The following is a 14,748-nucleotide window of genomic DNA, read 5'->3' on the forward strand; positions in this document are numbered from 1 at the left end:
GATTTTTAGGTTTGATTTTTGATTGCAGGTTGACATGGGTTCCTCACTTAAAGGCGTTGAAAGTTAAGTGTCTTGAGGCCCTGAATCTTTTAAAAGCATTGTCACATACATCATGGGGGGCAGACCGCAAAACTATTTTGTAAAACTTAATACAAAGCCTTAATTTTTTCAAAAATTAGTTATGGGTGTGAAATATACTCCTCAGCCACCCCAAGCCGATTAAAGGTATTAGATTCTATACACCATGGTGGTATTAGATTGTCTACAGGAGCGTTTAGAACTTTGCCTATTCCAAGTCTCCTTGTTGACGCTGGAGAATTAACTTTAGACCTTTACCGAAAGTCTTCTATTATTCGGTATTGGTTTAGGTTGCAAAGACTTCCCAATTCTTTAGCCTGTCAGACTGCAAACTTTGTAAGGCATTTTAGATATTTTGAGTTACACCCAAAATCTCCTCAACCCTATGGTTTTCGGGTAAAACAATTAATAAACGGTCTTGATATAGCAAGAAATAGAGTTCTTCCATGTAGGATATCACCAACCCCTCCATGGAAATTACCAGAGATATCTTTTTGTAAATATTTTATTGGTATAAAAAAGAACATGACTGAATTAGAAGCCAGGTGTCTCTTTCATGAACATGTCGAAGAACATAGGGAATCGACTTTTATATATACAGATGGCTCCAAATCTGATACAGGCGTTGGATTTGGAGTATATAGTAGTTCTTTTAATTGTAGAGGTGCACTTCCTCTAGTATCTTCCATATTTACTGCAGAACTATATGGCATATTAACCGCTATTGAGAAAATAGCATTAAAAGATGAGGGCAATTTTACCATTTTCAGTGATGCAAGAAGTGTCCTTCAAGCTTTAGTAGAAGTTTTTAATTCTAGTAATCCTTTGGTTTTAAAGATTTTAGAGTGGCTTTTCATTATTGGTCTGAAAGGCATAACAGTTCGATTTTGTTGGGTTCCGGCACACGTAGGTGTGTGTGGAAATGAGGAGGCAGATTCACTGGCAAAGAATGCTGCAGCTGAGTTGCTACCAAGAAGGTATCCCATTCCATGTAAATGATTTTTTACCTACAATTAAGAATTTTATTTATAATAATTGGCAAAAGCATTGGGATAGCTTAGCTGATAATAAGATGAGAGAAATAACAAATGTTATATCCCCTTGGAAATATAACGTGATGCCCCGAAAGTGGGAGACTACTCTTTGTCGTCTCCGAATTGGTTACACTCGGATGACACATGAGTTTCTGCTAGCTGGCCAACACCAACCATATTGTGACGACTGTTTGATACCCTTGACCGTGAGGCATTTGTTGACTGAATGCCCCACTTATAGCACGGAAAGAAATAGATATCTGTTTGAGGCTCGAGGTGAGGATGGCAGGTTCATCCTTGCCAAGATTCTTGGACATGATGTGTCATACAATGCAAGTGGCATTTTTAGATTTATTTCAGAAGCAGGTCTTCTGAAAGCTATTTAACTTTTACAATGATATATTTGCTTTTATGGTTTTAATTGAATATACTTTTATTCTTTATTTATAATAAACTATATCGGTGTCAATGACCTTCGATGTCAGGATGCCAGAGAACTTCCAATCATTCATTCATTCTTCAAATTGCACCAGCCTCTTCCCAAGACTCTTCCTCTATTTTACTAATTTCTCCTGTATAAACTACATCTGGCCCAGTTTCTGTTTTTTGCTTATTTTCTTCTTGTTTTGTTTCTGTTTTCTTCCTGTTTTGAAAATTCTGAGAACAATCCCTAGCCCAATGCCATTTCGATTTGCATATTGTACATAATGTTACTTTCCTTTCTGTATTTATAGGATTTCTTCCACCTCTACCTCGGTTCCCTTTTCTCCGATATCTCTGGTTTTCTCTCTCTCTCTCCCAGAGTCCACATTGCCTTCTGACCCGTACCATTCCCCTTCCTCTTTATTCCCTAATCCCTCAAATATTCTTTTCATTATCTGTGAAACTGTTTTATATTCCAACTTCCCTTTACCATAAGCTTCTAATACCATTTGTTTTTTATTTTCTGAGATTTGCTTGTTTCCAATACATGAAAACCCTTGGCTTCTCCTTCAAGCATGATTTTCTCCACTGCTCTGTTACACTCTGATTCTGCCTTTTCATATCTAATTAAAAAATCATCATTTTACTAGATTCTCTTCCTATTTTAAAATAGTTTTTTGTTTTACTGTAATTCTCCATTAGCGTTTCTTTTAGATAAACTTTATCTAGTTTGGATAGGATTTTCTTGGAACCCTCTTTACCCAAAGTTCATTTCTATTCCTCAGGTTACTTTTAGGGCTTTCCCTTTTAAGCTCATTCTTATCTCTATCCCCAGACATTTCACTTCTCCAAACACCACAAGCCAATCTTCAGCTTGTTCTCTCCATCCTTTATACTCGTCCTGTATCCTGCTAAATTTTGGACAATCCCTTCTCCATCTTATCTCCCTTTGTTCACTATCTGATTTGACCATCTTTAATCAACCATGCTCTGCTACCAGTTTAAATATTTTCCCAGCATAATCTTTCCTATTTGCAACAATCATGCATTCTACTGACCTATTCACGTTCCTCAGTCCCAGTATAAAACAGCTTAAGGGGGACGGCCGGAACCCTTATATATGGGGGTATAGGGCAAAAAATGCAGTCATGAAAAAATTCATGGAGCTTCATATGGCAATTGAGAATATGTATACGAAATATTTCGTCCAAATTCCTCTTACTTTCGTAGTTACAGGGTAATTAGTAAACATAACTCAATAAGCTTAAAACATTCATCCGTACAAGAAAATGCAATATTTCTTCTGTTATCGTAAATTTTGATAATTATTGTCAAAGAAATTGTGAGAAATGGCATCTGTAGAGATTCCGTGGGTTGCAGAGGGGAGTATCAAGTTGAACCATGATTCAGTGTGAGCACAGACTTCAAGTAGACTACACGTTCGAGTTTCACCTCTGACATTCGCTTGCTTTTAGATATGTTTATCTATGTTTCGGCAAGAATTTCATCATGCCAATGAGGAAAAGACAAGGAAAACATCTCGCTAACATATAGTTATTGACCTTCAAAATCTATCTTCTCACTTAGTTTTAAAGCTATAACATTGGAATTTGGTATATAACTCAGAAAGACATTATAGAACAATCAAATGAAGCCCTTTTTCCAATTTTTGTTTCGTCTTTTTTTTTTTTAATTTTGTTTTACCAATTTATAGGATTTATTTTTTTTACCATAATGAAAAATTCATATCTAGCAAAAAAAAAAAGGGATTTTGACGAAGGAAAAATCTATTTCTGGGCAAGGGCCTGTGTCGCCCAGTGATATGTCCTCTTAGCACACATTTCTAAGGTAAATTAATGCTAACATACCAGAGAAAAAGCTAAAATGGAAATGCCAGAATATTCTGGCTTGCTCATCTTATATATAAAGGTGTCGGTATGGTTTCTGGGGCGAGTGAAACCACTACCAAGGGTCTCTTGCCATTTAGATTCATCCTTCTACAAAACCCTATACCAGAGAGGAGCCGATCCAAGGCTCACTCCCTGCTACCGCTACTACTAGCGCCTCTGATGGTACTACCAGCGCCTCTAACGGCATCCTTGGAGTTAGCAGCCAAGCTTGGGCCAAGAAGGGGGGGGGGGGTATAAGAGAAGGGTAGGATTTCACTGGGCGACACGGGCCCTTGCTCAGAAAAGGGATTTTGACGTAGGAAAAATCTATTTCTGGGCGAGGAAGCCGTGTCGCCCAGTGAAATGTGTCCTCTTTAGCACTATTTCTAGTAAAATATTGCTATGATACCAGAGAACTGCTAAATTGGACATGTCAGAAGTCTCTGACTCGCTCACCTAAATAAAAGGTGTCGGTATAGAACTGGGGCGAGTGTTAAACACTACCACAGCAACCCCTCCAATTAGCCTTTTCCTCATCAAAAGATTTTTCCTTCGTCAAAATCCCTTTTCTGGGCTCAGCCCGTGTCGCTACGTGAAATAGTACCAGAGAAATGGCCACAAGCTTGGAACAAAGGAGTATAATGAAATATAATAAGGAAAAATGAATAACAATTAAGGTTAATTAGTATAATCTAAAATCAACTTATGAATTAAAACAACTGTACTGAAAACTTGAGAGTAAATACAGTAACTTAAGATTAACCTTAACATTAGATACAATATAACAGACAGTGTGATTAATCCTAAAATAAAAAACAAGGAAACATCACAACTATGTACAACATGTGGCATCCAAGGCACGATAAAGGCTACATGGTGGCAGAGCCACGGCAAGAATGTCAGTGAGGCAGGTAGAAAGGAGAGATCTAGATGTAAGCTACTTACTACTACTTAAGCAGTGTCAGGGGAAACTGTGTTTCCTGCTGCCACTGCTGGAAATTTAAGTGCTTCTAAGGACTTGAGGTAATGGCATTTGAACACTGTCGGAGATTTCCAGCCTGTATACTTTTTCAGATCATCAAAATTCATATGCTGAAAGTAATTAACTGAGGTAGCTACTGCCCTAATGTCATGTACACGGGGGAAAGATTCTGGGTTGGCTTGTTTAATGAAATATAATATTTGTTGTCGTATTCCTTTTAAGGAAATAGTGCCACCTTTTTCCTTCATAAATAAAGGGCCTGAAGATGTTAAGGCCGTTTTAGCAAGGTATGCTCTTAGGGCAGTAACTGGACATAAGGATGGGTACTAAGGAAGTGGGAGAATTTTCCACGGGGCCCACCTAACTAGTGGGTCCTCATTTTTAGCTAAAAATTGACGATCTGGAGAAAGTAAGACTTCTCCTGAAGGGAGAAATTCTATGTGACTTGAGTCTCTAGATAGAGCCGACAGTTCAGATACCCTGGCTCCTGAAGCTAGACTTAAAAGGAACAATGTTTTCCTCAGGAGGGGTAAAAAGTCACATGAATCATTATCAGTGTCTGAGGCCAGTTTGAGAACATCATTTAAGAACCATGACACAGACTTAGGCCTCTCTGATGGTCTGAGCCTAGCACAGGCTCTAGGGATAGATGAAAAATAAGAGTCTGTTAGATCTACTATTTTGAAATCAAACTGGAAGATTTTCTTAAGTGCAGATTTAGTAGTAGTAATAGTACTAGCTGCTAAACCTTTTTCAAACGGCGATCTAAAAAAGGAAATGGCCAGATTGGTTGTCATGGTTTGAGATTGAGAATTCCTTAAAAAAAATAGCTAGTTTTTTAACTGCTGAGTCATACTGACGTAGGGTTGACTCCCGTTTATCCGATTCTAAGAATAGGATGTTTTGAGGGTCAATGTTGGCATCCCTTTTTGCCGCAAACTTCATGAAGTCCATAAAGTTAGGGTTTTCTGAATTCCTGAGGAAGCGTACACAGTCTTCGTTTGTACTAGTTGAGATAGTCTGGGATTGGGAATCCGTTGAGGTCGGAATCCTAATTCCAATAGTAGTGGGAACCAATTGCTCTTGGGCCAATTGGGAGCTATTAGAGCAATGCTGCCCTTGAACGTTCTGAGTTTGTTCAGAACCTTCAAAAGAAGATTCACTGGGGGAAAGATGTAAATCTTCTTCCATTGATTCCAGTCTATAGCCATGGCGTCCGTGGCATAAGCCAGAGGGTCCAGGTTGGGAGCCACGTAGCAAGGGAGTTTGTGATTCAACTCCATGGCAAAGAGATCCACCTGAAGCCCCGGGACTTGTTGATAGATCCAATTGAATGACTGCTTGTCCAGGGACCACTCCGATTTAGTGGGACTGAGCGAGATAGCGCATCCGCTATCACGTTCCTTACTCCCGCTAGGTGTGTGGCGGACAGGTGCCATTTGTTCTTGGCTACCAGTGAAAATATGGCTATCATGACATGGTTCACATGGCTTGACTTGGAGCCTCCCCTGTTGATGCAGTGTACTATTACTGCATTGTCCAGCACCAGCTTGATATGAGATTTCTTGGGTGGGTGAAGTTTTTTCAGAGTGAGGAACACTGCTATAGCTTCCAGTACGTTGATATGGAGCTGGCGGAATGGAAGGGACCAGGTTCCTTGTACGTTCTTGTACTGAGAGTACCCTCCCCAGCCGCATAGTGATGCATCTGTGTGGATAACTAATGCCGGCGGAGGGAACTGAAGAGGAATTGCCTTCGACAGATTCTTGACCTCCGTCCAGGGGCGGAGGCGTTTGCGTAAGATCGCCGGGATAGTGGATAGTTTGTCCCGGGATCTGTTGTTTGCTCTTGAGCGCCAGACACGATTTATGTCTTTGAGCTTTGCTTTTAGCAGAACGTCTGTTACCGAAGCAAATTGGAGAGAGCCTAGGATCCTTTCCTGGCTCCTCCGAGACGTTTGCTTGCACTTGAGAAATCGTCTGGTTGCTTTGGCTATTTCTCTCCTCTTCGATGACGGAATTGATAGTGTGTGTGAGTTCAAGTCCCACTGAATGCCCAACCACTGAAAGCGAGACTCCGGTGTCAACCGGGACTTGGTCTTGTTTATCTGGAATCCTAAGTGTTCCAAAAACTTGATTACTTTGACCGTTGCTTTGTGGCATTCCTCGATTGTTGTGGCCCAAACGAGCCAATCGTCCAGATACGCAACTAGCATTATTCCCTGAGACCTGAGTTCTTGAACCACTGTCTCCGCCAATTTTGTGAAAATTCTGGGGGCCACATTGAGCCCGAAAGGCATTACCTTGAAGGAGAATGCCTGGTTCCCTAGCCTGAAACCTAGGAACGGGTGGAAGTGTCTTGCTACTGGAACATGATAGTATGCGTCTGTAAGATCGATAGAGGTGGTGACGGCCCCACGGGGTAGTAAGGTCCGCACCTGCGAGATGGTCAGCATTCTGAACTTGTCGCAACGAATGAATAAGTTTAGACGGGACAAATCTAGAATTATTCTTCGTTTGTTTGAGCCTTTCTTTGGCACGCTGAACAAGCGACCTTGAAACTTTAAGTGCTTGACTCTTGACACTACTCCTTTCTGAAGGAGTTCTTGGGCGTACTCTATCGATTCCGCTTGTTTGTTGATGGAAGGTTTTGGATTGAGGGGGACCTTTGATCCAGCTCCATCCTAGACCTTTGGACACAATGCTCTGTGCCCAGTTGCTGAACCTCCATCTTTGTCGAAAGAGGAACAGTCTCCCTCCTACCTGAGGGTTCTCACTGGCTCGGGGAAGGGCATGTCCCGCGCCCTCCTCATAAGTGTTTACCCCAGCTGGATGCTCTTCCGCCGCCTCTCTGACGGAAGGCACCTCTAGCTCTGCTACCCCTGCCGAACCTGTTAAAAGGTTGAAAGGACTGGCTTTAAATACTGGGTTGAAAGCCGGGGAGACAGCGTAGGAGGTCGAAGCTTGGGTTTGTGGTTGCGCCAGCAGCAGAAACTGTTGTTGAGGCTGTGACTTGGAGGTAGATGGTTGCGGTACTTGTGATACCGGAACCGCCTGCATCATTGTCTGTTGCCGAGGAGCCTGGAAAGGCTGGAATTTCCTAGGCTTCTTAGATTTCTTGGTTGAAGAGGCCGACTCAGACTTCCTCTTACTGGTTAAACCCCAGTGAACTTTCAGACTCTGGTTGAGTCTGGTTGCCTCACAGTGAACCGAGTTCACCACCGACTCTGGGAATAGATCGGCACCCCAGATCGAAGCAGCCAATAACTTATTGGGCTCATGTCGGATGGTGGCCTCCGCCAGGACATGCCTCCGACAATTTCGTCTTGCTACGATTAAATCATATAAATCACACTGCATTGTATGCTATTGTGATTTAGCTATGATTTTAAACAGAGGTTCATCTCCGTACATCAGAGATGATACCTCCGTCATAACAAGTGTATTGAGGGACCTGGACAACCTTGTTCGGGCGTCGAATTCAGCTTGGATGAGGCTGTCCGGAAGCCTGGGTAGCCTCTCGCTAAATTGCATGATGGCGCAGTCTGGTTTGAGTTTCCCGACCGAAAAGGTGGCCGGGAGATCCAACCATAGATCTTCCATTCCGGGGAGTAGGAGCGATGTAGGCTCCGTTTCCCGGAGCTGCGGCATTGGCTCGTCTCTCATTGCGGCCTGCATCGTCAGCTCCGTTACCTTCTTAGTGAACGGGATGGGCGTTTCTCCATCCACTGTGAAGATCGTAAAAGCGGTTTTAAACGCTTGGACCCTGGTGTTGATACATTCCCAATCTTCCAGGCTCCTAAGCCAATCACGTTGGGCTTGATCCCGGGAGAGGATAACCATCTCCTTTGGGATCTTGTCCTCTCTCATGGCCGCTTCCGTAAGGCGGGCATAACTGATGAACGGGGGTTGCAGATTTGCAGATTGAAACTCGAAGTCCTCAAGCCTTCGAGTTCCACAGCCCTCCAACGTCAGCATCCCTTCCTTGAAGGGAGCTTACGACGAAATCCTCGAGGGATTGCTCGCCGTGAAAGCATGGTTTGGACTGCCATGCCGGGCTGTGCAAGACCTGTCGCAGGGTTCTCACGGAGACCTGCGATGAAGTTCTCCTGAGTGACCAGCCTTTCCGAAATGGCTCGGATTGACTGGCCTGACTCCTCCAAAGAAGATGAGATCTGAGTAAATATCTCTTGGAACTTGTTTTGAAACAAGTTCCCGACCAGACTACCCATTTGCTACATAATATTTGCAGTAAATGAGTCTGTGTCGAACGGAGTAGGTTCCACCTTCTCTTTGGGGGTCCTAGGAAGGGCTCCTGTCGAGGTCGAAGGTTCATGGTCGGAGAAGAGCTGAGCCTTGTCCTTAGAAGACTTACTCTTGGAGCCCTTAGAATAAGAAGATGTTCTAGGCTTCTCTCCTCCAGGATGGTGAGCCGGAGTTGTCTGAGAGCCACTAGAACTAGACTTCTTTGACAGTGTCTTCTGAAACGTCTTGTACTCACGCTTACCTTTAACCTTAGGGATCGCCTGGGTGGACTTCAGTCTGACCGATTGCCCATCCCCGGCAAATCCCTGGAAAGAAGAAGAAGAAGCAATGGGAGAAGAAGCTCTAGACTGACTCAAGGGGAGACCTTTAGCCCCTACTAAACCTGCCTCACTTACACTCCTACCTGCGGCGTCTACCGTCATGGGCTCGAGGTCCAGGTTGAGAGCTGCTACTTCTTCTAACACTTCCTGGTTTCCAGGTTCCTCCACGGCTAGAGCCACCTGTTCTTGAATGGTGGCGATGTAAGGGGCCGCCGCCTCCGGGTCGACGTAGGAGGTCGGTTTTCCGCCGGGGAAGATGAGGGCAGCCATCTTCTTGTCTAAAATGTATGGCTGCCCCTTCGTAACGTTCCGACCAAACCCGCCAACCCAGGCCTTCAGAGTGGTTTGGGCGGTGTCCCTGACCGCCTGAGCACCCTGAAAGAGAGGGTCAGAATTAATACTTAAGGCTACTTAAGATTAACTTAAATTACATACAGTAAATGATATATCACAAATTATATAAGCCAATAAATTACATGTGACAAGGTTTAGTATCCGGAGGTGTACTTACTCCGGAGGAGACCTGATCCACCAGCTCGTAACAGATGGTGCAGTTCTCGTGGTGCCAAACTGCCAGATCACCAAACCGGATCGCACAGGTAGCGTGGGTCCGGCAGACCTCTTGCCCACAGGGGTCCTGAAGAATGGCGTTGCAGCCCGACTCCTGACAGTGGGTAGCCTGTAAGTGAAATGATACATGAGTATCAACACTAACTTGCTGGATTAAGTCCATGAAGTGATGTATCATAACACCGGAGTGCACCGGAGTTCATAGACAATTTTAAGGCTTGGTCTCTACTTGCTCTTCTACCGTATAGCGTGGTGAGTGTCTGATAGAGTTGGTAAAACTTGAATCAGTGTGTCTCCGGCGTTGCCGGAGGACAAAATATCACCGAGACAGTAGTACCTAACCTATATGCCAGAGCGAGGAGTAGTAGGACGGCGGGTGAGGAGCAGGGGGGGACCAACAATAAATGGCGGGGAGGATAACTCCGCCATAAAAACTTAACATTAGAATAAAGGTGGTGAACCCGGGTGGTGAGCGTGGTCTCCGCCAACTTAGGCTAACATAACGGATGTAAAGAATGAACGTAAACATGCAATGGGTCTAAAAATATGCCGGAGCTTCCCTACAGTCACTAACCTTGGGGCCTGGCAGTGCCGGAGCCCCTATCCGCCGGAGTGGGAAGGGTGGTGACTCGGGGTGAGAGAGCTCGGCCCGAGAACCGAGAAGATCCGAGCGCAACCGAGCCTGGTGTCCAACCGAGGCTCGGCCAAGCAGGGAACCCCCCCCAGTACTTTATGATGAGAGCGGTGAGAGCCGAGCCAGCGTCGCGTGTCCCCCGACTAACTCCCGCATCCCCCGCGTGAAGGGGGGGGAAGACGGGAGGGAGCTCAGATCGGTTGCCAGGGACAACATGAACGAGCGTATCTTCCCCCTGGAGGGGGGAGGAAGCGTGAGGGACTGACGCTGGGTGGCTCATGGTGATCGCCTGGCCTCTTCGCGGTCATGGAGTGAGCCACGCGGTGAGAAAGACCAAGCGATCTGAGGTGTCCTAGGCCAGCTCAAACCGTCTCAAAAGGCATGAATACAATAACATCCTAGCAAAAAACACGGGGGGAAAGAAGAAAAACGAGTATAAGAGAAAGAATAGTCCTGGAGAAGCTGGGTCGGACCAACCAAGGAGGGAGGGCGACTAGCAACTCAAAGCAGCTGGCCTATGCTGATACGTAGGAACGTAAGGCGGTGGCCAGGGTGGCTCAGGACCAAAAGAAAGGACGTACATCCTAGGGAGCCTATCATAGACCTAATTACAAAAGAACATGCATGCATGAACTCTGAGCTGATAGGAGCGATGTAGGCTACGAGCTCATGAAAACTCAAGGAACCCCCGTGTTCAAATAAATGGATAAATAATCATAATAACAAGTCAAAAATGCACAACCATAGTAATAAACATGTACTGCTAAAACATTCGAGCACAAGCGGTATAGGAGACCGAAAGTAGCACGAAACAATGAAACACATGGGAGCGAGCCGCGCAGGGCGGTTCGGGAACAAAGCCGTCCGGGACTCTGTCTTTCATAACCAAAATAAAATGGTTAAACGGGCCCTTGCCCGGCTAAATATGACATGAAATACTTTTAGCAGTACTTAACTTGGATGCAGCAATAGCTTGACGTTCCATGATGCAGAAAGATAATCCAAAACAAGCACAAAACACAGAGCAAGAAAAAACATGTGCGGTCTGGAAGGTGCTAACGAAAAGGATGTCGTTATAGGCGCTGGTAGTACCGTCAGAGGCACTAGTAGTAGCGGTAGCAGGGAGTGGGCCTTGGATTGGCTCCTCTCTGGTAGAGGGATTTTGTAGAAGGATGAATCTAAATGGCAAGAGACCCTTGGTAGTGGTTTCACTCGCCCTAGAAACCATACCGACACCTTTATATATAAGGTGAGCGAGCCAGAATATTCTGGCATTTCCATTTTAGCTTTTCTCTGGTATGTTAGCATTAATTTACCTTAGAAATGTGTGCTAAGAGGACATTTCACGTAGCGACACGGGCTGAGCCCAGAAATGACTTTTAGAAAAAAAACTCCTCATTTGATTGGAGGTCTACATCAGGTCTATATATGGTAGTAATCCCAGGTCTTAATATTAAATATCAAGGGAGGAGATAGAATTTGAAAAATGGTTATTTTCGGGATAAATCGCCCTGGCGTCACAAAACCGAAGGTCAGAGGCGAAAATCACATGCGGTTTGGAGATGTCCCAAGTCACCTTATTAAGTGGTATGAATATCAAAGTCCTGTCCTTAAAGAATGACATTAGCCGGCCGGCCCCCTTAAGAGTGAACAACACCACAACATGACGTACAACCCACAAATTCCTATAAGACAGAGAGCTCTCTCCTACCATACCAAAAACCGGGTCCTTGCCTCCTCTTCTGCACGCTCTGTTTATGTTTACGTTTCCGCCCCACTCCGCCACCATCTAGTCTTCTATGATGTCACAACACAGCTTGAATACATCAAGACATTTTCTAAAAGCCAACACATGTTTCCCATACATTGAACAACACCCACATTTCACCAATACAGCTGATATATAATCAGGGAAGTCAGGAAGCTTGACCTTTGGGGTTATCCTTTGGGATATCCCTGGAGCATTCACTTCTTTTGTAGAAGATATATTGGTCTTCATTTCCTTAACTGGGATCAGAACTCCTTGAGAAGCTGTTGTTAGCCAGTCTCGATGAGAGCACCTCCATGTTTGTGCTATAGAAGTGCCCTCCTGTCTACAAATGTAATGTGTGCTCATGCAGCCCTTGGAGGATCTTGAAAGATTAAGAGAGGATCTTGATGGAGTGTCTTGAGTAAGTTCATAGATTTCTTTGCCCCCTTCCTTTTCTGCAATGTGACCATGCTTGTGCCTGGGTATCATTTTTCCTCATATAGAATGAATACTTACTTCTGACTACATTAAACAACAGATCATGGGCTTTAGTACATGATGTCTTCTGTCATAAGTGTTTTTGTCCATGGAACTATCATTGGTTATGTGTTACAGATTCTGTTTTTGGAGAATTCTCCTTTCCAAGGACCTTTTGTCTGTAATGAAGACTCCAAATTCTTATTGCCTTATGGGTCGTCTCTTGTAGGGGTTAGTGTCATCAGTGCATATCATGTGGTGCTTCATAGGCATTATTAAAGAGTGTTTGCCAAAAATTTTATAATCTAATCTAATCTATTATTAAAGAGTGTTTGCAGCACCCCTTGGCCCTACATCCTAAATTTCATAAAAATCAGATACCTATAGTATATGTCTTTTTCATATATGTAAGTAACTTACCAAGTAATTACTTAGCTATAGTTTCCACTCTTGTGTGATGCCTAATTTTTAAAAATCACAGTAGAGTTTCTATTGTTATTGTATAGGAGACTAGCCCCACCCACTATTGAGGATGCCAACAGGTGAGTGAACAGTACACTATCACTCACCTGCCACCAGTTAACCACCTTTTACCAAAATTTAACAATTATATCCAGCGCACACCAGGAATACCCCATTAGAAAAGACACTGGGTTTTGTATATCTAGAAAAAAATTCAAATCATCTTGAAAATTTGGTATTTTGTGATATTACCAAATAATTGATATGGCTAATAACTGAGAGGCAGTTGTCATAGATAAGAGACTGAATTTCATTATCAGATCAATTTAGAAGGGAAGCAAGTGAGATATTGTTTGAGATGTAAGCTAAAACATTGTATTTTTGATTAATGAACTTCAGGGTTATCAGTTTTCCTAATTTCTCTGTTCTCTTGAATTTAATTCATGTCAAAATTAGTCACTAACAACAGAGAATGTTGATTAGTTACTAACAACATTGAATAAAGATAGAAGTAGAAGAGACCTGCCAAGTTTCATAAACTTTTAAGTAAAATGGAGATGGTAATTAAGACAGGCAGATTTAAAGGAATGATTGAAGTTTGTCAGAATGGTGCCTGGAACTAAAGTTTTGTCAGTGACTGTCAGTCTTGATTATTCACTGAATCTGTTTGATGGATGTAAACTGAAAAAGAACACACTGTGAATTAGCATTATTTTTACAGGAAAATAATGTTGTGCTGCAAAGTAATCTACAATCTAGTCATAACAGCACCTCAGCATCAGCTCTCTTTTCAAATATGATTTCTTCGGGGCAGTTTAACTCTCATTCACCATCGCAGTGTCAATCACGACAAAGTTCTCCAGGTGGCCAAATGACCTCAATGTCAGTAACTCCAACGTCACTAAGAACAAGATCAAATGTGTATACAAATGTACTGACTACTCCAAAAACCCCCTTCTCACAGTCTCCTAAGAGTCATATGGCAACCTTGAGGTATGTTAGTTATTTATTTTGTTTTTGTAGGCTGTAGAACCTGTAATACATGCAAACAAAACATATTATTACTAGCATTAACCAAGGCTATTTTTACAGTACTACTGCCACTGCGTAGGTTTAGAAGGAAAGGACAAGTATATAGATGGTCTGTAGATGTCCATAGAGCAAGTTTTGTAAACTCTGTATGCACTAGACCATTCCGAAACTTAGCAGCCTGTTATTTGTATGATGTGAGAGTTCTTGCTTGTTTTTATGCTGCTGCAGACTATCATATGAACTTATCTTTTTTCCTATTTCCAAGTGGGTGATTTTGGCAAACGTAGTGGTATTTTGTATTACAGGATTATGATTTGATAAATAGTTTGATATTTAGTAGTAGATTTTTACAATAACTTTGAAAAGTGATACATCAAGGTTGCTGATTCAGTGTTTCATGTTTTAAATTTCATAACAAAAAGTAAACGTGAATGTATAATGTTGTTGAAGTCTGTTCACTTTCTTCTCTCAAATAGATTACTAGCTTGAGTGTAACAGAAACTTAAGCTTAGTTTTGTTTGGGTACTTTTTTGTTAAAAAATTATTGACTTTGGTCTAAAGAACAAGTATGATTTTTTAGAAGTTGTACCCCCTTTACGTGTAGTTTAGATGCCTTTGCCATAATTTTTTTCTTTTTATCACTTGTGCATGTGTGTGTTTTGTGGAGATGTTACTTTTTAATGGATAATTATTAGCATGATAGCAGTGTTACAGGCTGATGTGTGGTATTTTATAGCGCTTTAAGTAGTTCCACCACATATTTTTTTCTTAGGAAGGTTATATTATGTAATAGGAATGTGGTTCATAAGATGGCTTCACTTACAAAAAATTT

General features: G+C 42.7%; 1 protein-coding gene across 1 annotated transcript in view; it reads left to right on the forward strand.

The window, feature by feature from the left end:
• Window positions 1–14,748, forward strand: part of LOC135210874 (anaphase-promoting complex subunit 1-like) — a 164,786-nt gene that overhangs the window by 47,582 nt on the left and 102,456 nt on the right. Inside the window, exon 7 of the mRNA XM_064243786.1 lies at window positions 13,606–13,877. Within this exon, the coding sequence (XP_064099856.1) occupies window positions 13,606–13,877 (272 nt within the window). The remainder of the gene's footprint in view (window positions 1–13,605; window positions 13,878–14,748) is intronic.

The sequence above is a fragment of the Macrobrachium nipponense genome, chromosome 4, assembly GCF_015104395.2.
Source record: "Macrobrachium nipponense isolate FS-2020 chromosome 4, ASM1510439v2, whole genome shotgun sequence".
NCBI classification, from domain to species: domain Eukaryota; kingdom Metazoa; phylum Arthropoda; class Malacostraca; order Decapoda; family Palaemonidae; genus Macrobrachium; species Macrobrachium nipponense.